Below are 22449 nucleotides of genomic sequence, written 5' to 3' on the forward strand. Positions count from 1 at the left end.
ATGGGTTGCATGGCATGGAGGGCCTGCATCATCATCTCACAGTGAATACTGTCACATGGCTTCATGTTGGTCATTACCACTATTTACCTACAGTCAACCTGTATGTGAGAGATTATATTTTATTCAAGCTAATTGTGTGACGTCAAATTATAAGAGAAGTTGTCCCGAGAACTTTTCCCATAGAGCAGGTCGAGATGTTACTCTATAATGTAGAGGTGACAACAGCAAGACTCCCTGACCTTAGGCAGCCATCATCTGCCCTGACCGGTTGTGTTGAGAGCAGAAATAATACTAAAACCGTGGCAACTGATCAGAAAACAGTTGTATTAATAATTTTTGTAGCAGAGGACACAGACGAACAAGCTCAGATCAAAGAACGCTCATGTTTTGGAAGGCATTGACAAATGACCTGCGGGATATGTATGAGTTGGCTCATTCCAGGTATAATTGCATCTTGAGGGCAGTGCTGTCCAGAAGCAAGATGAGAGAGATGCTCCTGCAAAACTGTAACTGACACATGAAAGAGGACTTTGGGCCCCGGCTGAATGTCTGCTACTGCTTTGTTCGAGTTATTAAACTAGCAAGCTAGAAAAATGCATGGATAGCAACACTTTTCTTCAAAATGATAGCCTAAAAATGATAGACTGAATAAAACGAACGTCATTCAACATGTAGGTGATGTAATTTAAAATATAGATTTAGGTGGTATTATAAAAGAATGTGCTTAAATTCTTTAAGAAGTCGGTTTGCAAACTGGTGTATTGAGGACGGTTACTCTGACTCACCCTTTATTATAAACATAGCACAAAAGTAAGGAAGTTTGTGTTTGGTAGATTATTTCTTTGTTGTAACAATGCTTCTTGGCAATACATCTTATACCGTTGGAAAGCCTGTTTATTTTCCTTTTAAGTGGTGCCACATTTGTAAGGAACATGCATTTGTGGGATGAGCAGCAGAGCTGAGTATGTGGGTTGCGCCCATGAAAAATTTGCCAAATCTTCTCTGCCAATGCCAACAGAGCGGTTTATCAGAGACTACCTCCAGAATTTGGGAGTTGAGAGGATGTAATGGCCTGCTAGCAGGCCTGACCTCAACCCCATTGAACACTTGTGGGATCAGCTTGGGCGTGCTGTTCATGCCAGAGTAACCAACACAACCACGTTGGCTGACTTACGACAAATGCTTTTTGAAGAATGGGATGCATCCCACAGCAGTGTGTGAGCAGGCTGGTGACCAGCATGAGGAGGAGGAGCCAGGCTGTTGTGGCTGTGGATGGTTCTTCCACACGCTGCTGAGGCTCCTGTTTGTTAAATGAATAAATTGTTAAATTGCCAATATGTCTTGTTTCTTCAGACTTCAATCATCCAATCCACCACACAATGGCAAAATAAGCTGTTTGGCATTGGCAGAGAAGATTTGACAAATGTTTTGAACCATGATCTTTTCCTTAACATGACCAAGTATTTATGTTGCTTAACCCAAACCTAAACCTTAAACTTAGTAAAACTACATTGAAAGTGTATTTTGAAAAGACACTGTATCCAATAGAGATTGGAAATTGCCACGCCGTCCCTGACACATCCAAAACTGACACTATGAACATAGAGTGTCATAGTTTGAAGCTTAAGGCCACTTGCCAAGCGTAGGTATTTGAAGAATTCGGAGTGAGAGTGTTGGAAAGAACCAAAGAAAAGTATCAGATTTGAGGAATCCCAATCAGTGTAAGTGAAATGTTCTGTCTCAGCAGATCATCTGTCGGTTTGGATATTGATATTGATTGACTCATCTGCCAGACATCCAAAGAACTGTGATCCCAATCTCTACGCTCTGAGCTTCAGTCACGATCAAAACATGGACCTGAGTCTGAGCTGTGGGACAAGCTATATTCTACCTCATGTTTCCTTTTAGAAGTTATTTATCTGAGCCTTTATATATATATATATATATATATAAGGGTAAAAGTTGAATATTTATAGATTGGGCTTCGTTTTAAATCACACAGAACATTCCGGCATTTTGAAAATGGCACACCAAGTCCCATTGAGTATTGATATTGTTTATTGTCTTTCAGTGCAATTGTATGATAATGGGAGACATACGTGTTAAAAACATGCCAAAAATAAAACAAGCTTAGTTTCTGGAAATGTTTTGAAATTGTAAGATTGTAAGAAGTTATCTCCTCGGGTGTGGTCCATAAAAATGTCCAAAACATTGCACTGGAACAGACTGTATGGTTCCTTGTATATAGTGCAGACAGAGACAGCAGTACATCTGAGATAGTGTGAGGAGGTAAACAGCTTAGTAAGACCAGGAGGCATGAAGGCTTTATTGGTATGTATCATTGATTGAAACACTAACGACTCTAGAGAGAGTCTTTGTCTACTTTGTAGTTATCTACTCAACAGTCCAGGAAAGAGGCTCCTCCTGAGAGAGAGAGGCAAAAGCAAAGACGTACTATATGAGTTCCTAGATTTGTATGTATTGTTTTCATTTTAAATTGAGAAGAAAAAAGTAAAAATTAGGTTTTGAACAAACACTCGCCTGTCTATGTCGCGTGGCAGACACCTAAACCGAGCCGTAGCCTCCGGGATGGATGGATAACTGACTTGGCCTACCGGACACATGCCCAGGGGACCAATGTGTCAGTGCCCCCCCCCCGGCCTTCACCTACCAAAATGTCCATCAAAGAGACACGTATTAACCAGGAAGAGACTCAAAATGAGGAAAAAACATAAAACGACTACAAAGAGACACAAAAAGACTGAAACAACTACAAAGAGATGCAAACCAGTTCCAAAGAGACGACAAAGAGACTCACAACAATTAAAAGGGGCAAAACAAGCACAAAGAGACACAAAAAGACCAAAACAACTACAGAGACTAAATACCACTACAAAGAGGCACACAGCAACTTCAAAGAGACACAAAATGACCACATAGAGACTCAAAATCACAGACAGATGTGTAACAAATACAAAGAGACACAATTAAGAGCAAAAAAAGGGCCTAACGTCTTTGTGTCCTAGGAGAGGCCTTTTGCATGTCTGTCAAGGGGCCCATGTTCTCATAATCTGCCCATGGCTAACAGTAGCTCCTCACAGGTCACTTATGTAAATCCTATGGTTCAGACACAAACGTATTATTTGAAGTCTGATGGGCTGGTTTTCGTGTGATCTCGTGATCATGAAGCTCGTGGGATGTTGTGAGAATCCACTTTGCTTAACTTCTGTGGAATTACTGGACATTCTCGTAAAAGGTGCGCTCACCTTAACCCATGCAATGACACGCCATAGGAGAGGGAAACGTGCCGTCGTGCTCGTGCTTCTTCGCATACGGGGTTCTCATACGCTGCTGTTGGGCACATTTCTCTCCAACGTCTGCTCACTGTGCAACAAACTGGATGAACTTCAGCTACTGGTGGGGAGAGACAGAGACTTTTCTTCATCCTCCGTCTTGTGCTTCACTGAGACCTGGCTCTGTGAAACGATACCGGACTCTGCGCTCCAGCTGGCAGGCTTCCAGCTGTTCAGAGTGGATCGCGATACCGAGCTGTCCGGCAAATCGAAGAGTGGAGGAATCTGTTTCTATACCAACAGTGGCTGGTGTAACGATGTGACAGTTTTTCTGCTGCACTGTTCTCCTGATCTGGAATCTTTCATCATAAACTGTAAACCCTTCTACTCCCCCCGTGAGTTCGCTTCATTCATTCTAGTCGGTGTTTACATTCCGCCGCAGCCCAACGTACAAGAGGCACAGTGCGCTCGCCGACCAGATACTGAGTGTGGAGCGGACCAACCCGGTCTCTTTAGTTATTGTCCTTGGTGACTTTAACAAAGGAAACCTCAGTCACAAACTCCCCAAATACAGACAGTTTATTAAATGCTCAACCAGAGAGGAGAACATTTTAGACCACTGTTACACCACAATCAGCGGGGCTTATCACGCCGTCCCTCGTGCTGCACTGGGTCTCCCTGACCACGTCATGGTCCATCTGATTCCTACATACAGGCAGAAATCAAAGCTCTGTAAACTTGTGGTGAGGAAATTCAAGCAGTGGACCAGTGAAGCTAGGGAGGATCTTCGGGCGTGTTTAGACTGTACAGACTGGGATATTTTCAGGACTGCTACCAACAGTCTGGGTGAGTACATAGAGGCTGTGACGTCATACATCAACTTCTGCGAGGACAGCTGTGTTCCAACAAGCACCAGGGTGGTTTACAGTGGAACTCAGACAGCTAAGGCTGCACAAGGATCAGGCATTTAGGAGTGGGAACAAGAACTTGTATAAAGAGTCAGAATACAGGTTTAGCCAGGCGGTGAGAGATGCTAAACGACTGTACTCTGAGAAACTGCAACACCAGCTCTCAGCAAGAGACAGATCACCAACTACAAGCCAAAAGCCCCACACTCCATGAATGACCTCCACCTGGCAAATGAGCTGAACGAGTTCTACTGTCACTTTGAAAGACAATGGGACAGTCCTGACTCCATCCCCCATGGCTCCATCAACCAGCCCCAGACCACCAGGTCCCTCTCCCCCAGCCCAGCAGGAGCCCATGCCTCTGTACCATCCATCCCAGTGCCTCCCTCACCCCCAGGTCCCCCTCCCCCAGCTCAGCAGGGGCCCATGTCCCTGTACGACCCATCCCAGTATCCCCCCCGCCCCCCTCCCCAGTGACGACTCTCTCTATTCTGGAGAGAGACGTCAACAGGCTTTTTAAAAGACAGAATCCCCTGAAGCAGCCGTCCCAGACTCTGTCTCCCCTTCCACCCTGAAGCATTGTGCTGATCAGCTGTCTCCGGTGTTTACAGACATCTTCAACACCTCACTGGAGACATGCCACGTACCAGCCTGCTTCAAGGCCTCCACCATCATCCCCGTCCCCCAAAAAACAAGGATCACAGGACTTAACGACTACAGGCCCGTCGTCCTGACCTCTGTGGTCATGAAGTCTTTTGAGCGCCTTGTCCTGTCCCACCTAAAAACCCTCACTGAACCCCTACTGGACCCCCTGCAGTTCGCCTACAAAGCCAACAGGTCTGTAGACGACGCAGTCAACATTTCATCTAGGGCTGCAACTAACGATTATTTTAATAATCGATTAATCTGTCGATTATTTCTTCGATTAATCGATGAATCGGATAAAAAAGCAAAGCATTAATTTCCTACCGAAAAAATCACGTGACGCTGTGGCGCGATAGCCTATCAGCGTTGAGATATTTCTCCTGTCATCGCTGACGTCCTGCCGTTCTTGAATCAGGAAATTAATACTGTAGCCGTCTGTGTTCACCCAGAGCTCTACGATCCCTCATATCAATAGAGACCAAACTATGTGTATAAATGTGTGTGTGTAAACCATATGGTGCAAACAATGAAATAGACGCTGCCGTATTTACGTCTAGATGACGTTATTGTGAGTGCTCCATCAACACTCAACATAACGTCATCTAGACGTAAATATGGCAGCGTCTATTCATTGTTTGCACCATATGGTGCATGTGCCTGGCTGCATGTGAAGTGTTTCGCTCACCCGCTCAGGCTGGCCTCACAACAGGCATTAAATCTGCCAACAGCAGCCAGGCTCATGGGGCGCATAACTGTCTCTCTGCGCATAACTGGCTCTCTGCCCTTGACGTCCACGCATCGCAGGTTATACCAGTTATATAACTCTTACATCGTACTTATAGAAGTTATAGACACCTTTGCATTCAGTTAAGTTTGTCAGGTGCATGCAACATTTATGACAGTGTTGGTCAGTCTGTCTGCTTGACAATCCCATTTTGCTGCAATAAAAATGATTGAAGTGAGATGAACAGACTGAAAACTTTATCTTATTAGATAAAACATGTTGACACAGTTTTCCTTTGGGGACATCATTTGCAGTTGAAAACAGGTAATACATCGCAATATATGTTATCGCAATACTCGCATACTAGCATATTGCAGTATCGTGATAATATCGCAGTATCGTGATAATACCGCAGTATTGTGATAATATCGTATTGTGACCTAAGTATCGTGATAATATCGTATCGCGGTATCTCTCGCGATTCCCACCCCTAGAAAAACCACGTCTCAGCCTCCCGGATCATCAGCACCGGTTCCCCCCAAGGCTGCGTTCTTTCCCCTCTGCTCTTCTCCCTGTACACCAACAGCTGCACCTCCAGTCACCAGACCGTCAAGCTCCTGAAGTTTACGGATGACACCATCCGCATTAGACTCATCTCTGGTGGGTATAAGTCCACCTACAGGTGGGAGATTGACCATCTGGTGACCTGGTGCGGTCTGATCAACCTAGAGCTCAACGCTCTAAAGACAGTGGAGATGGTTGTGGATTTCGGGAAGAATGCAGCCATACCTGCTCCTATCACCCTGTGTGACTCCCCGGTCGATGCTGTGGAGTCCTTCCGCTTCCTGAGCTCCACCATAACCCAGGACCTGCAGTTGGAGCTTAACATCAGCTCCATCACTAAGAAGGCTCAGCAGAGGATGTACTTCCTGAGGCAGTTGAAGAAGTTCAACCTGCCAAAGACAATGATGGTGCACTTCTACACAGCCATCGTGGAGTCCATCCTCTGCTCCTCCATCACGGTCTGGTACGCTGCAGCCATAGCCAAGGACAAAGGCAGACTGCAGCGCATCATTCGCTTGTTCGCATCAAGGACCCTGAAACAAGCAAGGAAGATTGTAGCCGACCCCTCTCACCCTGGACAGAAACTTTTCGTGCCCCTTCCATCTGGCAGGAGGCTGCGGTCCATCAGGACCAAGACCTCACGCCACATAAACAGTTTTTTCCCGTCTTCAGTTGGGCTCATCAACAAAGCCCGGGACCCCCACTGACTCTGCCATCCCCAGGACAATTTCCTACCTGTACACTCCCCTGCACATCCCTTCTAGGTGTCTTATTGAAATACACTTAACACTTTTACATTACACTTACATTTCACTTGTTTATAGTCCTGTTATCTGTTCAATTGTGCACTTTATTTTACATTTTACTGTCAATTTCAATATGTTTCTACTTTTTGCACTGTGTTGATTGTTGTTGATTGTTTAATGTTATGCACCACCCGCCATGTAAAATGTCTTGTATGTGCAACATACCTTGTCAATAAACGATTCTGATTCTGCTTCTGACACAAACTCAACACTTCCCCCATGGTTACCTGCTGTCTTGATAAATACAAGGTTAGTATCTATTGTATTTACGTCATGCCATCATTACTACAAGTCATACTCACCACTGTTCGGAGGTTCAAATACTGTATTTGTACACAAACCAGCAGTCCAACTTTCGACAGTGATATACTGTATAGTTATGTAACAACTGCGATTGTTATATAACCCACCCGTTTAAAATGTATTGAGGAGTAAAGTTCCGCATATTTGGGCAGATGCTGCTGTGAGTGACAGGTGGGTGTTGTCTCAGGTCGCAAGCTGTATTGCTCTGCTTCATCACCTGGGCCAGTCTCAGCCCCACTGACTTTCCACCTGTTTGCCTTTTTTTAGAGTTAGATTGTGTTGTCACTGCCAAGATGGCGACAGACAGAGCCACCCACTTTGGGCACCCACAACAGCTCTTCAGAAAGCTATTGGTGACTCCTACAGTCCATATTTAGACATATTTAGAACAACTGTGGCTCAGTGATGGAGCAGGTCATCCTTCAATCAGAGGATCGGTGGTTCAATCCTCGGCTCTGCTAGTCCATATCGATGTGTCCTTGGGCAAGACAGCTAACCCCAGAATTGCTCCTGAATGGTGTATTTGGTGTATGTGTGGGTATGAATGGTTAGATAGTCCTGATGGGCAGGTGGCACCTTGCATGGTAGCCCCTGTCATCAGTGTATGAATGGGTGAATGATGACATGTAGTGTTAAAGTGCTTTGAGTGGTCGGAGGACTAGAAAAAGTCTATACAAGTACAATCCATTTACCATTAAAGTTGTCTTGATTTTTCAGCGTTTCCCACATTTCCCAATTTTGTATATTTTAAAATGAAATGCATCAATCTGGAGCACTTTGGAGCAAAATTAAGAGGCTACTTCTAAGAAGAACTTTGTGCTATTGTAAACAAATGAATGCTCTTAAACTACTGCAGTACTTAAGTAACATCTATAGATACTTGTACAAGTGGCCGGCCGTGCATTTTATACCTGGGCCTTCACTACTGAAATACCACCTTATATCCACTTGATGGCGGCACAGCTAGGGTTATTATTCATTTCTAGGGCTGTAACATATACGTATATATATTTGTATTAAACCGTTCGGTACGAGGCTTACAAACCGAACAATACGTTTGAATATTACTAGTACATTTGGAAAATGCAGAAGCTTAAATTGTAGGAAATATAATATTTTCTGGGCTCACTAGGAGACAACGGTCTGTGTGACCTCTGAACCGGAACAAAATAAACCACAACAAAAAACAGCTCAGGCTCTGCAAGTGTTCTGGGAGGCTAGGCTAACTAGCTTAACGGGAAAACATGGCAGCAACATGCATTCTGCTACACACTCAAGGGCCATTCAGATATTAGATGTAAAAAAACGAACCAGTTGACTTACCAAATGCTGATCACATCCTCTTTTCTTTGTTGACAAAAAGTTTAATCCCACGGTTAAATCCCAACTCACAAATTCGTTTCTCTTCCAATTTCAGCCATTGAGTGTTAAAAAACAAAGCTAGGTAAAAAACAAAAACATCTACACCAAGCAAAATGCAAAAAATATAATTTCTTCCATATCTTTAAATTTGAACTCACTACTCCGACTAAGCCTCTGCTGTAAGTTTCGTTTAACAAAAGTCACGTGTTCGCCCACTGACCAATCACAGCACACGCTGCATCTCACTGCAGCGCTGCTCCTGAAAACTGAGCTGTGTGTTAATGCTGACGTGCTTATAGGCCAGCTAGCAGCTCTGGCACGTCAAAGAATACGTCCAACATGTCAAACTAAAGATCTGATTGGTTGAACACTATGACAATCAACAATATCGTCCCCATTCACTTAAACTGCACATGGAGGCACTGGTGAGTCTGCAGGCCTCGGGCCTCTCTTCTTACCTAAAGACACAGAGGTGAAATCTGATTGGATAAAAGCTCTACTTAAAACAAGCTGCACTGGAAGCAGAGCAACTGAGGAAGACAGTAGCTGTGCAATGAGAACATAAGATAATGGGAAAAATATTTTTATAAATGATGATACATAATTTAGAGAAGGCTTTGCAGGCCCTGACGGCCCACCACTGACTTGTACTAAATTGAGTGTTTCCATTTGATGTAACTTTATACTTCTAGTTTACTACATAACAGAGGAAAATATTGTACTTTTAACTTCACCACATTTATTTGACAATATAAGTTACTGGTTAGGCTATTTTGCAGATTCAGATAATAATTAATTAATACAAAATATAAATCATCTTAATAACTATGATTGTTTATTAATTATATATTTTAAGTATATAAAGTAGTTAAAATGATCTCCGTCTTCACCAGCAGTAACATTAAAGTGGTGAACAAATGTATGCATGAATAGTTATAATCCAATGATACAGGCCATTCTTAAATGTATTATTTGCATACTATTTGCATAATTCCGCGCTGGACTAGAGCCAGTCGCTGTGCACCTCGCAGAGGAAATATGCCTTGAGAGGGCCAGACAGCCTGTTGAGAACAGTAGAAATGTTTTTGGTTCATTATGAATCTGTGGTGGGACAAAATAGACCACAGTCTAGGTAAACAATGGGAAACACTGTATTTGTAGTATTTAGCCACGCCAGCCACAGAGCTCCAGGGATGTAAATGCCGGTCGGTTAGTCCACCACTTTGGTTCAAAAACTTGAATGGATTGCCATGACATTTTGTACAGACAGTCATGTTCCAAAGAGGATCAAGCCCACTGACTTTGGTGATCTCTGAAAGTTTTAATTCAGCGCTACTAGGATAGATGCAAAATGTTTGCATTGGGAATTATGAATTTCTTCTAAAATTAAGTTTGTGAGCTTCACGAAAGATTACTAAACATAAGAATGAAAGACTACGTGAAAACTAAATGCTGTACATTATTTTGGTTCCTTGATGTGATCTGGTGACTCCGGTGTGGAGACCACATAGCTGCACTGGCTGCCTCTCTTGTGCAGAGCTACCCCAGCCCTCCATCTCCACTTCCTCCCATGCCTGCCACATTTCATTTTTATTCAAGAACACGGGCCTGCAGGATCCGCCTTCACATCGACGGGTCGCGCAAAAGACACTGCATGAATATCTTATGAAGTTGACATGCCAGATAAGCCTTGGCTGCTTGAAGCATGCTACTTTGAAGTTTTCTCCTCTGCCGCTTTGCCTTTTTATTAGGAGCTGTTTATTCACACGCGATGAAATCAAATCTTTTGTGCTACGTACATTTGACTCGCATGCAGAAATCAGAAAGCCATATGTTTTGGCCCAAACCCGTGATAATCAACCCTTTTTCCTCTCGTCATGTTCCTCGCATAGCTGCTGCTTGGTTGTGTGTTGATTTGTGTGGACGGAGAGAGAGATTGATATGCATTTCAAAGTGATGTGTGCGCTTGTTAGCTAAGATATTTTTGCGTGCCTTGTTCTGTGATGTATTGAGTGTATCTGGGTCGCTCTGCTGCCTTTGGCTTAATGGTGTAATAAAACACAATGTAAGCATTTCTCATATCTCAACCACAACAAGCCTATTAATAGATTCTCAGTCAGTCGGAGTGATGTCGTCTTGGCAGCATATCTGTTCATTTTGAGTGGTTACCTTTTGAATATGTCACACGGGGAAACTGAGTGATTGAAGGCAGATTTCACTCATCAGTAAACAAAAGAATATCTCTTCTGTATATCCGTTTAATTGCCCTGTGAAAGAGCCAATTAACATGTTAGAGCTAAGGCTAACCTGATGGCAGCCTCATACCCAAACTGAGGGTATCAAATACCGATAAGATACCAGTGCAAGAATGAATGTATATTTGGTATTTATGTTGAGTTATGTTTCATTTAAATGCATTTAGATAAAGTATTTTCTTTCTGCTTGGTGAGAAAAGAGTAAGTTAGATTAAGCAGCAAGGCTGAGCTGTTGGATGGAGTTTGTTTCTGATGCAGTTGTTGAGTAAATGTATGGTCTGGTTGGAGTCCAAGCTCAGTGCACCAAGCCACCCATCCATCCATCCATCCACCCACCCACCCATCCATCCACCCATCCATCCACCCATCCATCCATCCACCCACCCATCCATCCATCCATCCCTCCACCCACCCACCCACCCATCCATCCATCCATCCATCCACCCATCCACCCATCCATCCATCCATCCATCCATCCACCCACCCACCCACCCACCCATCCATCCATCCACCCATCCCTCCACCCACCCACCCACCCATCCATCCATCCATCCACCCATCCACCCACCCATCCATCCATCCATCCACCCACCCATCCATCCATCCACCCACCCACCCATCCATCCATCCATCCACCCATCCACCCACCCATCCATCCATCCATCCACCCATCCATCCACCCACCCATCCACCCATCCCTCCACCCACCCACCCACCCATCCATCCATCCATCCACCCATCCACCCACCCATCCACCCATCCATCCATCCACCCATCCCTCCACCCACCCACCCACCCATCCATCCATCCATCCACCCATCCACCCACCCATCCATCCATCCATCCACCCATCCATCCATCCATCCACCCATCCATCCATCCATCCATCCATCCACCCACCCATCCATCCATCCATCCATCCACCCACCCATCCATCCATCCATCCATCCATCCATCCATCCACCCATCCATCCAATGCACAGATCAAAAAGTGAAATGACAATATGCTTTGTCCTGTTTCTCTAGAATCTCTATCTGTGCCGACCTCTTATGCCTCTCTACATGGTTGTAGAGATCTAAATCAAGAAAATGTAGACTGAGGACATTTTTATGCCTCCACGCTGGCAACAGCCGTGGCCGTAGGCATTATGTTTTTTGTCCGTCCGTCTCATTCTCCTGAATGTGATATCTCAGGAACGCCAGGAATTCCTTCAGATGTGGCTCAAACTTCCACTTGGATCTAAGGATGAACTGGTTCGATTTATTTTATGCATCGGGTCAAACGTCTTCAACTGTTATGTGGGGGCCTGGTTTCTGTCTGAATGTAGAGTGTTCAAAAATAATTTCTGTGTGTTACAGCTTTGGTTTTGTTCATCAGTCCTCTCAGTAATAATAACAGTGTACTCTACCAAGGTAATTGCTCAAATCCGGACACATAGTGACATCAGCTAAAATGTGCCGTCAGACGATCCTGGTTGTAAACAAATCTTTAGATTAATCAAACCTGTTGGGTAGAGAAAGTGAATGTTAGCAGTATAATTACCACCCAAGTTGTCCATTGCAGTTTACAGAACCACTTTGTCTAACGTTTTTGTCTTCTAACTGCTTCTTTTTCTTTCCCCGTCACACTTTTTATGGTGCAATAGGAGGCTAATGTAGGCTAACAACAGTTGGCACTTGTCGTCCATGGCAGCGAAAAACACTTTCATGCAGCAGACTGAAGAAATGCAAATTATAAATATTGGGCGTCGCTCGGGGTTAACACAGGGTACCATGGTAACATTTCTTATAGATGATGCTTTAAAGGTGGCACATTTATCTATTTATTTGTATTTATACCCCATAAACTTCTATTTAAGTAGGGAAAAGTATTAAAAGCCTTCATTCTGCAGAAAATCAATGTCCCTTTGTTGTGTACAGTGTAGACAGAGACAATCAAAATTTAGCTTTGATCTGGCTCCAACTAGTTATAGTCTACAAGGTGTTTGATTGTACTTTAATGTTCTCAACAGGTGTGTGTGTGTGTGTGTGTATGTATCAGGCTCTGAGTCCTTTCATGCTTTATTGCTGCCGCTGTGCAGTGCTGACACCTGTATTCCCCAGACAACAAAGCTCATTAGTCACTCCTCAGGGAGGAGAGAGAAGAAGAAAGAGAAAAAAAGGCCTGTCATACTTGGCTCTGATGTCATATTTACTGTGGCAGCTTTTTATATCATCTCATGTAGTTTTACTGTGTGAGGACATTATCTATAGCAGATTACATAATATGATACTGTTATTATTATCATCTACAGGTGATTATGTATCCGAATTTGTTCGTGTGAATGTTTGTGTCGTTTATTGTTTGAAAAGAAAAGAGGAAATTGGAATCTGCCAATACAACTACAATCAGTGCATCTCTTGTATGTATGATTGTATTTATGTATGTACTGCAAGCTATCTGTAACTGTTACTTAGCAAATGACAAATGCAGACTACAATGGAACGCGTCTTCTTGCCAGTATGGGAGGAGAGCTGGTTAGCTGTTAGCAGCTGGTGGGCAGTAGAGTCAAAGGCGTGTGATTGGCTAACAGAGCTAACAGCTAATGGAACTGGACACACAACAGGACTGACAGTTTGTGTTCTGAGGACGCATTAAACAGGCAACATGAACGCTACACGGTGTACTGCAGTTTAGCTGCAAAAAGCCGGTGCAGACAGTTGCATAGATTAAAAGATGGGTGTTGTGGTTTGTATTCATTTAAACCAACATTCTACCTAGTATGGATATAGTATAATATGCTTCTTGTCTGAGACTGCACTGTGTTCACACGCTCGTCACTGCTTGTATGAACTGGCCCCTGATTGGCTAGATCTGGAGCCCCTTTTCTGCATGATTGGTCCTGTGTGTGTGTGTGTGTGTGTGTGTGTGTGTGTGTGTGTGTGTGTGTGTGTGTGTGTGCGGGACAATTCTGTGTGCAAAATATGTGTGGGCTTGCTGCTATTCACCTTCTAAGTGAGTCTATTAATATCATGATTCAAATCAGAACATAGTAATTTATAGAAATTACCTTGTTATTGCCGGTAGTTGCTCTCTTACAAAAGAGTGAATATGATACACATTTTCTTTCACATTTAATATAACGTATGACTCATGGAGACATACAGTAGATGTCAAATATACTTTTCTATAGAGCAGTGTTTCCACACGTCCAGGAAAACCTGTTTTTGGAACTTTGCAGCCATAGAAATCCCAAATTTGCCCCAAATGTCCAAATAACAATGAGCTAAAACCATGTTCAATGTGCAGCATGATTATATCAGACTGATGTATGAAGTGTCACAGGCTGCAAAGGTCTTTTTGTCCAGCTGAAGTTAAAGCTCCGTTCAGCAACAGTAACACTGAAATAGTAACAATGTTTTTTTTTTTACATACATGACAATATTACAATCATTCCTAAGTAGAATAGTAATCTTCAGACGCACTTAAAAAACAAAGATAGCAAGAGTAGCGAGAACCATCGCCTGTACAAATAAAGTGATTAGTTTTCATTACTGTATGGCTTCATATTAATTATACTGTTACTGTACAGCTGTTAGGATTGTGGCCAATCTTCTATTTGCAATTAATTAATATGCATTCAATCCAGTTCAATTATTTAAATGAAAATGATAATCTACTCTGGCTAAGGTAGTTCATCAAGAGTAAAATAATAGCTGTGATTTAACTGCACGTGGGACTGTTGGGACCGGAAGTCCACTGTCTGTGGTCATCACAGTGACCAGTGTCTGTGTGTGATGAGAGGACACGTGAGCCCTTGTTGCTGTACTTTATCTCCTTGGAGCAGAGGCTGCATTTAGCATACCCTTAACGTTTGTCTTTAAAATATGCTTCTGGTATTTGTGTTCCCCTCAGGATGGATTGTTTTAACTTTGGTGATCCCCTGATTTTTCATCCAGCACCATCATCAGGTCAAAATGTGAATTTTTCCAATACTTTGGTCGAGAACTAGATTCCTGCAGCACTAGTATCAGCTTGTCATATTTCTGTATTGAATGCAAACACACATTTATTAACATTTTCTTTTGCCAATTTTGGAAATGTTTCCTCGTAAGGTATTATATTATATATTAATATGATTTTGTCCTGAACACCAGAGTTTATAGTTCATTATGCAGCTATCAGTCTGGTAAGACTAAATTCATAGTATATGCATTCTATAATTAAACACGTTTGAATGATATTTTATGGTGGAAAATGCATCATTAAACGTCTCTGGTGTGTTTCTGAGCACGAAGCCAGCAGCTTATACGTAGATTTGGCCTATTTAGTATTAAAATGGGGAGCGATGACGGACTGACACCGTAATGGCAGCCATTACTCAGAGCTGTCAGTGTGTACCTACCTGACTCCATTCACCCTCCACATCTCCGTCTCCATCCGTCTCTCTGTCTCCTCCGACAGCCCTCACTTATGGATTTCAGCTTGTCAAAGAAGCACATCAATGCATCTCCGGTGTTGGAGGAACAGACAGACAGAGGGCGGAGTATGAAATAAGATGAGGCTCCAATGATCCATGTGGGGAAATGGGGTCGCTCCAGCAACAGAAGGGAAATAGATAAAGAAAAATAGAATATTACGGACTACAGAGCCAGCAGTTGGTATTGAACATAACAAACATTTCAGCTTGTCAGGAAATAAAAATGTATGAGGAGTTATGAAATAGTTATGAAGAAGTGCAAACAGCAGGAGAACACGGTGAGACAAAAAAAAGTACCTTTTGAATTATGGTAAAAAAGTCAACATAAAAATGGAGTGTATATGATATTGAATGAGGGTTTGAATTACAAATGAGTCATGGTTCAGGGTCTAGCAGGGTGCAGAGCTACTGTTTGCTCTTCTCTGAAACTCTCTGGCAAGGAATATTAGACCCAACACTTCAAATAGTGGGGAAGACAAGCCCAGTTGCCAGGAAATAATGGTGGTATTGTACATTTCTGCAAAACAAGGATACGGTGAAGTACAATGAGGGACCAAAGAGCAAGTGACGTAGTATATATGTGTGACGACTGTTGTGTGTTCTATGTTTTTAGTGTATAGCTTTTTTATGATGATTTTAATGTTGCTGTAAAGTGTCTTTGAGAATTTTGAAAAGCGCTCTATAAATAAAATGTATTATTATTATTATATCGAGCGAGCGTTATTGAAAGTTACGTGGTTTAATAACTAGTATAGCATGCCAGAGAGTCCATAAAGATGGGTGGGAGGAGTGGTGGTCAAACAAACTCAAGACTTTCACCCAGGAGACCTCTGTTTGTGTCCCATGTGAAACCAAAAGTAAACGTTGACTTCAACGCTGTTACATAACGCTACATAAAAAAAGTCCAGGCTAGTTATTTATTTACGCTAGTTACATTGTTACGGTTGCTAGCAATGTTGTTATGCTACACTGTTGCGCCACATCATTGTGCTAAGTTGTCATGCCACATTGTTACGCTACGTTGTTCCTTTATTAACATAGACAATTAACTTTTTTCTAACCGTAACCAGTAGTTTTGTTGCATTAACCTAACCGTTTCACAATGTGGCATTGTGCCTTTCTGCAAGCGTGACACGAGGCTGATATAAAACGTGCTTATCAGAAACGTTGACGTTCAACGTATTCCATGGTTTACAGTAATGGACAATGCCAATATTTTTTTCTGGGGACTTGGTTGGAAGAAAAAATAAGGTAACGCAGGAAAAAATCCAGACAAATAAAATGTAATGCATTGCAACTTCCGTGCAGCCTTTCTTGAGAAGGGTCTAACCTCCATGTAGACACCAACGACGTTACATCAACCATGGTCGAAACAAGCACTGCTTCTGCTGCGTTGGACATGTTGAGGAAGTCCCAGATACTTTGGAAAACTAAACTTGTTTCACCGAGCCGTACTCAATGTATCTAGCAAGTCACACGTTGCCTGAATTAATCTGGTTTACTATGAACACAAAATCAACAGATTTTGCTATGATTTAAGTGCAATAAATACATAATGATGCCGATATGTAAAAAGTCTGCTTTGTCAAGTCTGTCCGCAATACCACAAGCAAACAACTTTTAAAATGCTTCTTTTCTGAATGGAGTTTGTATCAAACATTGTAGCTGCATTGTCTTTTGCATTGCCGCTTTATGTAATCATGCCATGCGGATATCTAGCTTTCTGTTTTTATGTGAACACACCATTAGTGTGATAAGGACTATAGCCTCATGTTAAGTATTCTTACATTGAGTATCTGAGCACTTCACCTCACTGCCTACAAGCAATGCCTTGCAACCTGTTACTCATGCACACCGTGCAGAGCCTGGCTTCACCAGTATTTTGGCTTAAATCCAAATCGATGGCTGTGACATCATGCAGCTTCTGCCCATTCACTTTTCTGTATCCTGATGAAATATGGGCTAAATTTAGAGCAGAGAGCTTCAGCCTCCGCTGGTGTCAGAGACACATATGACGTCTGTAGCTCTCTCCCTCCTCCTCCTCCTCGCTCTCTCCTTTCGTCCTCTCCTTCTGCTTTTCTCTGCTCTGCTCCTGAAATTGGTTGAACATGGCAGCGCACGTCTTGGTTCTATGTCCAGTTTGCACACAAAAATAGAGGAAGCTGTCAATCCTCCCATTTGCTCACCCGTCTCTCTAATCTCTCTCTCTCTCTCTCTCTCTCTCTCTCTCTAATCTCTCTCTCTCTCTCACACACATGAACACATACAGAAGAGGAGGGGGGGTTAGCCAAGCCTCTTCATCTCTTTAATGCTTGCACACCCTCAAACACCCGCAGGCTCTACCTCTCTCCCTCCCTCCCTCCCCCTCTCTCTCTCCACCTCTCTCTCCCTCCCTCCCCCTCTCTCTATCTTTCTCTCTCTCTCTCTCTCTCGCCACCTCTCTCTCTCTCTCACACATACACACACACACACACACACACACACACATAGAGTCTGTAGTTGCAGCAGTAGCGAGCAGAGGAAGCCAGGGCGAGCGAGCCTCTGCCACGATCACAGAGAGCGGCTCATCGCGTACAGCCGAGCCGTCATGAGCCGGTCACCGGGAGTCGGCAGCACCGGGGAGGAGGAGGAGGCTGGGTAGGAGGGAGAGAGGAAGAGAGAAAGAGAGAGAAAGGCTTTTGTTCTAATTAAATGTCTCTCGCTCTCTGTCTGCATCATGCTGTACTTCCAGCTGGTGATCATGGCCGGGACCGTCATGCTGGCCTACTACTTCGAGTACACCGACACCTTCAGCGTGCACGTGCAGGGCTTTTTCTGCTACGACACGGCGTACACCAAGCCCTACCTGGGACCGGAGGACAGCAGCGCCGTCCCGCCCGTCCTGCTGTACGCCCTGGTGGCCGGGCTGCCCACGCTGCTGGTGAGTGTACTCCTCATCAGAGAACTCACCCAATCAGACCGGCGCTGGTCCACTGATGGACGCTCATCAGACACGTAACATGCATCTCTTTTCATTCATAGAAGCCACATTCATTCTGCTCTCTCTTCACCCCTCGTCTTTCACCACACAATGATCATAGTGCTGACATATAATCAATGAATAATTGATCCATTGCATGAGGTCATTTGTCATTCTGTGGTTGCAGCGTTGTGAGCTTTCTCTGTTGTAATTTTAGACTGAAAATCTTTTGGTTTTGGAATGTTGGTGGGATTCATAAAATATTTATAGATCTCACGTTAGCTTCTAGGATCTTCTGTGATGACACATTTCACAATGTTGTGTAGTATAATTAATTATCAAAAAATATTTCTCATGTGCTACTCAAGATTATTGTATTGTTATAAGAAACTCAAACTAGAATTTCGAATAAATATCTATGTTTTCCCTCAGGGCACAGCCCCACGTAGATTACTGCTGACTTTAACTTGACGTTTGCTCCTCACTGTCATGCAACTGTCAAGAACCTAATTTAAAACGTCACCCCCATCACGCCCCCACGAGTTATTAGCTGTCATCCAACTAAATAGTACCCTGAGTTCTTCTGATATTATTATTTTTTCTCATTAAGATAGCATCTTCTTTTGGACTGAAATGACAAGATGAAATTTCAAATGTCATAAACAGGCAGCCTTCCAATAGATAAGTGCACGAGATCAAATGTGAAAGCTACTGTGTATCTGTATTGATTTAACAGGGTGGACCAATGCTCCATCTCATGACTTTAGCAGTTATCTCAGGGGGGATGTCGTTCATGATTCAGCCTCCATGTAGATGACTTGTGACTCTGGTCTCATCAGTGCCGCATGGTATACTGTCCAACAGACTGCGCTGATTGTGCCATTGGTCAGTGGATGAGACCTGTAGCTGCTCTCTGAAGGAATATTGAACCTGAGTGATTCCTGTCATGTTTGTTTTCTTTACGCTCATGGATTTTTTGGCCACTTGGGGGCAGCGTTACAAGCTGTTAAGGTTTAGAGGGCTTCCAGACTAACTTCCTCTTACTCATCCAGTCTTTTAGAAAGTACAGCATGGTATTAATCAGTGACACTGGCTCAGTCGGTCTCTCGCTGTCTGCACTTTCATCATCAGTGGCTTCTGGGTCGGAACGTTTTGTTTTCTCTCCCTACCCACCAGCCCCCTCCTCTCTCCTCCTCATTTAGTTTTTTGTTAAATAATCAGCTATAGGCTGCTTCATTTTCGGAACGCAGTAACAGCTAAACGGATTGTTTCGTAACGTTCTATGCCGCTACATACGCGCGCATGACATTTAATTAATCTCAAAACCTGTGCACATTAGATAATATGAGCCCTGTGATAATGAACTTCATGCACCACTCGACATTCAATCACACAAGAATTTATCACATATGCAAACCGTATTTGGAAGCAGTCTGGAGCTCTGGTTCTTTATTAGCACCCACCACTAATGTAAATGTGTTAAACACAGTATTAACACTACCAGCCTATAGGTCAAGTTAATGTGGTGACTGCAAACAGTTGACTATTTATACACCCAGCAGACATGGAGCTACAATAATATTCATTTATAGTCGTCCCGTATTCACTCTCTTTTAGCTCTGTTTTTGGTCTCCACCACCTCTTTAGCTGCTAAAGGCTCCGCGGTGTTCTCCAGCTAGTCTCTAACAGAGTACAGTGTCAGTGTACAGTGGCTTTATCGGAACTGCCTGCTGCTGCGAGAAATAATTTCAACGAGAGCTGAGTTTGAAGGTGAAAGAAGAGCCACGTCTTTCACAGTTTGTAATTTGAGCCTTTTTTTATATAGAAAATAGACTAGTGCAGCGTTGAGATAGAGCTTCCCTGTAGAGCAGGGGTGGCCAACCCGCGGCTCCCGAGCCGCATGCGGCTCTTTGCCCGGTTTCATGCGGCTCTTACGTTCATATCGAAGTTTGTATTTGTGTTTTTTTAATGTGCGTGTTCGCTTCGCTTGAGTTAAATACGGTATTTTCGTCAAACGCGCATGTGCGGCCACAGATTACGTTCCTCGTCGACCCATTTAACGCCGAGACGGACTGTTTGAAAGCCCCGCTAGTCACAGATGAGGATGCGGCTGAGTTGGAGATGATCGATCTTTGTGAGGAGGACCAACTCAAACCTGCTTTAAGGGACGGGACCATTGAGTTCTGGAAAAGTGTGCCAATGAAAAAATACCCCAATGTCAAACGGGCTGCGCTTAAGATACTGTCAATGTTTGGGTCAACATACGTCTGCGAGTCTGTGTTTTCTACCCTGAAACACGTGAAATCAAAGCATCGATCTGTTCTGACTGACACCATGTGAAAGAATTGCTTCCAGTGGCAACAACGGAATACAAGCCAGATTTGAAGAGGATTGTTCAAGGCAAGGAATGCCAGAAGTCCCACTAAGTAACATGCATAGTAAAATAAAAACACTATTGTAAATTTGTAGCGTATCCCTCCGAATGATGGTTCGACACTTAACTGATGATTGTGTAATTTATTGATTAATCAAACAAACAACAAACAACTTAAGAGCTTGTGCCTCTTCGGGGGGGTACTCATCCCGTACCGTTAGTATCTATTTCCAACCGTCTTTCTCCCGTCCGTTACTCTCTGTCCCACCGTCTTTCTCTCCGTCCGTTACTCTCTGTCCGTTACTCTCTGTCCGTTACTCTCTCTCCTTGCGCACACAAAACCACTTCCGTCTATTACTCTCAGAGCTGCTTTCAAAATAAAAGCATTTCGTTTTAAAAACAATAAAGACATAAACTCAGAAAAACAGGCAAAACATGCAACGAAAAACAACAGATTGCTTGCCACACATGAATTTGGTTATTTACAAAATTATTATATTTTTGTTTGTGGACTTGGTTGAACTGAGAGTTTGTCTGTGTGAGACAGTGCACACAATGTTCATTGTTGAAAATGACTGGCCTGTGGTCTTAGGAGTCAATTTCTGTCATTATCATGTTGGTGTGTGACATTTACAATAAATCTGGCTGAGCAAAGGTATGTGTGTGTGTGAGGAAGGGATAGGGTGATGTTCATGTGTGCCCATGTGTATGATGTGGCTCTTTGCAGTAACACAGTAAAAAATGTGGCTCTTGGTCTCTGACTGGTTGGCCACCCCTGCTGTAGATCAAAGCTCACCTCTGTGAGTGTTCCATGATGTGATTCTCAGATCACATTTGAATGGCATAGAGACTGACTTGCAGTGTGACAGCTCAGTTAGAAAGATCTTCAAAGCAGAGCTATCCAACATGACTTGCTTTAAATACTCCCTGATGGGCTTCTTATTATTTTTTACCTTGACCTTTGCTTTGCATTCTAATCACGAAATATCAGGATCAGATTCAACACGGACTGCAGAGAGCTCCTTGCCTCACCATGAATACTCCCTGGCCCGCTGAATCAATGACGCTAAATGACAATTTGTGGGATGAACTAAAAAAACATGGAATGGGATTACTTCTGCAGTGGCTGGTCTGAAGCCCGACAGTGCAGGCTGAGCTTTCACACACAGTGACCCTGCTGCTGGGTGCATGTAGGACTGTCTGTACGCCTCTGTGTCTGTTTCAGCTGCTCGCCTGCCTGCCTGTCGACAACAGACACACACACAGCTGAAATCACTGCACACAGGCATCCTGGCACGTCATACTGCACACAGTCTCAAAGCATGCAATATTCTATTTAAGCAGAATTAACAGCATAAGTTTGCTTATGTCTCCTCTGCTGCTCTGGGAGTTTCTCTTTGACGGCGCTCTGCATTTACACTGCGTACCACTTCATGTTGTAATTAAGTCCGGATGTTGGGTTTCAGACGGACAGGGTCTTGGACGCAGTGGCGGGCCGTGCATTTCATACCTGGGCCTTCACTGCTGAAATACCACCTTATAACCACATGGTGGCGCCACAGCTAGGGTTATTATTTGTTTCTTGGGCTGTAACTATATAACGTTACGTATTTGTATTAAACCGTTTGGTACGAGGCTTACAAACCGAACAATACGTTTGAACAGTGGTCGCCAAACTATGGCCCGCAGGCCGGATGCGGCCCGCCTCCACATTTGGTCCGGCCCCCTGAACAATACCAGAGACGCATTATGATTTTTTTTCAGTCTGCACAATTAATCGAATTTTAATCGCGATC

General features: G+C 43.4%; 1 protein-coding gene across 1 annotated transcript in view; it reads left to right on the forward strand.

Moving 5' to 3' along the window:
- Positions 1 to 18036: 18036 nt before the first annotated feature.
- LOC306712455 (phospholipid phosphatase-related protein type 5-like) overlaps positions 18037 to 22449 on the forward strand; it is a gene marked incomplete at both ends in the record, with an annotated part of 70101 nt that continues 65688 nt past the window's right edge. The window contains one exon of the mRNA XM_079181752.1: positions 18037 to 18240. Coding sequence (XP_079037878.1) covers positions 18037 to 18240 — 204 coding nt within the window. The remainder of the gene's footprint in view (positions 18241 to 22449) is intronic.

This window comes from Pholis gunnellus (genome assembly GCF_910591455.1).
Source record: "Pholis gunnellus genome assembly, chromosome: 20".
In the NCBI taxonomy this organism is placed as follows: Eukaryota; Metazoa; Chordata; class Actinopteri; order Perciformes; family Pholidae; genus Pholis; species Pholis gunnellus.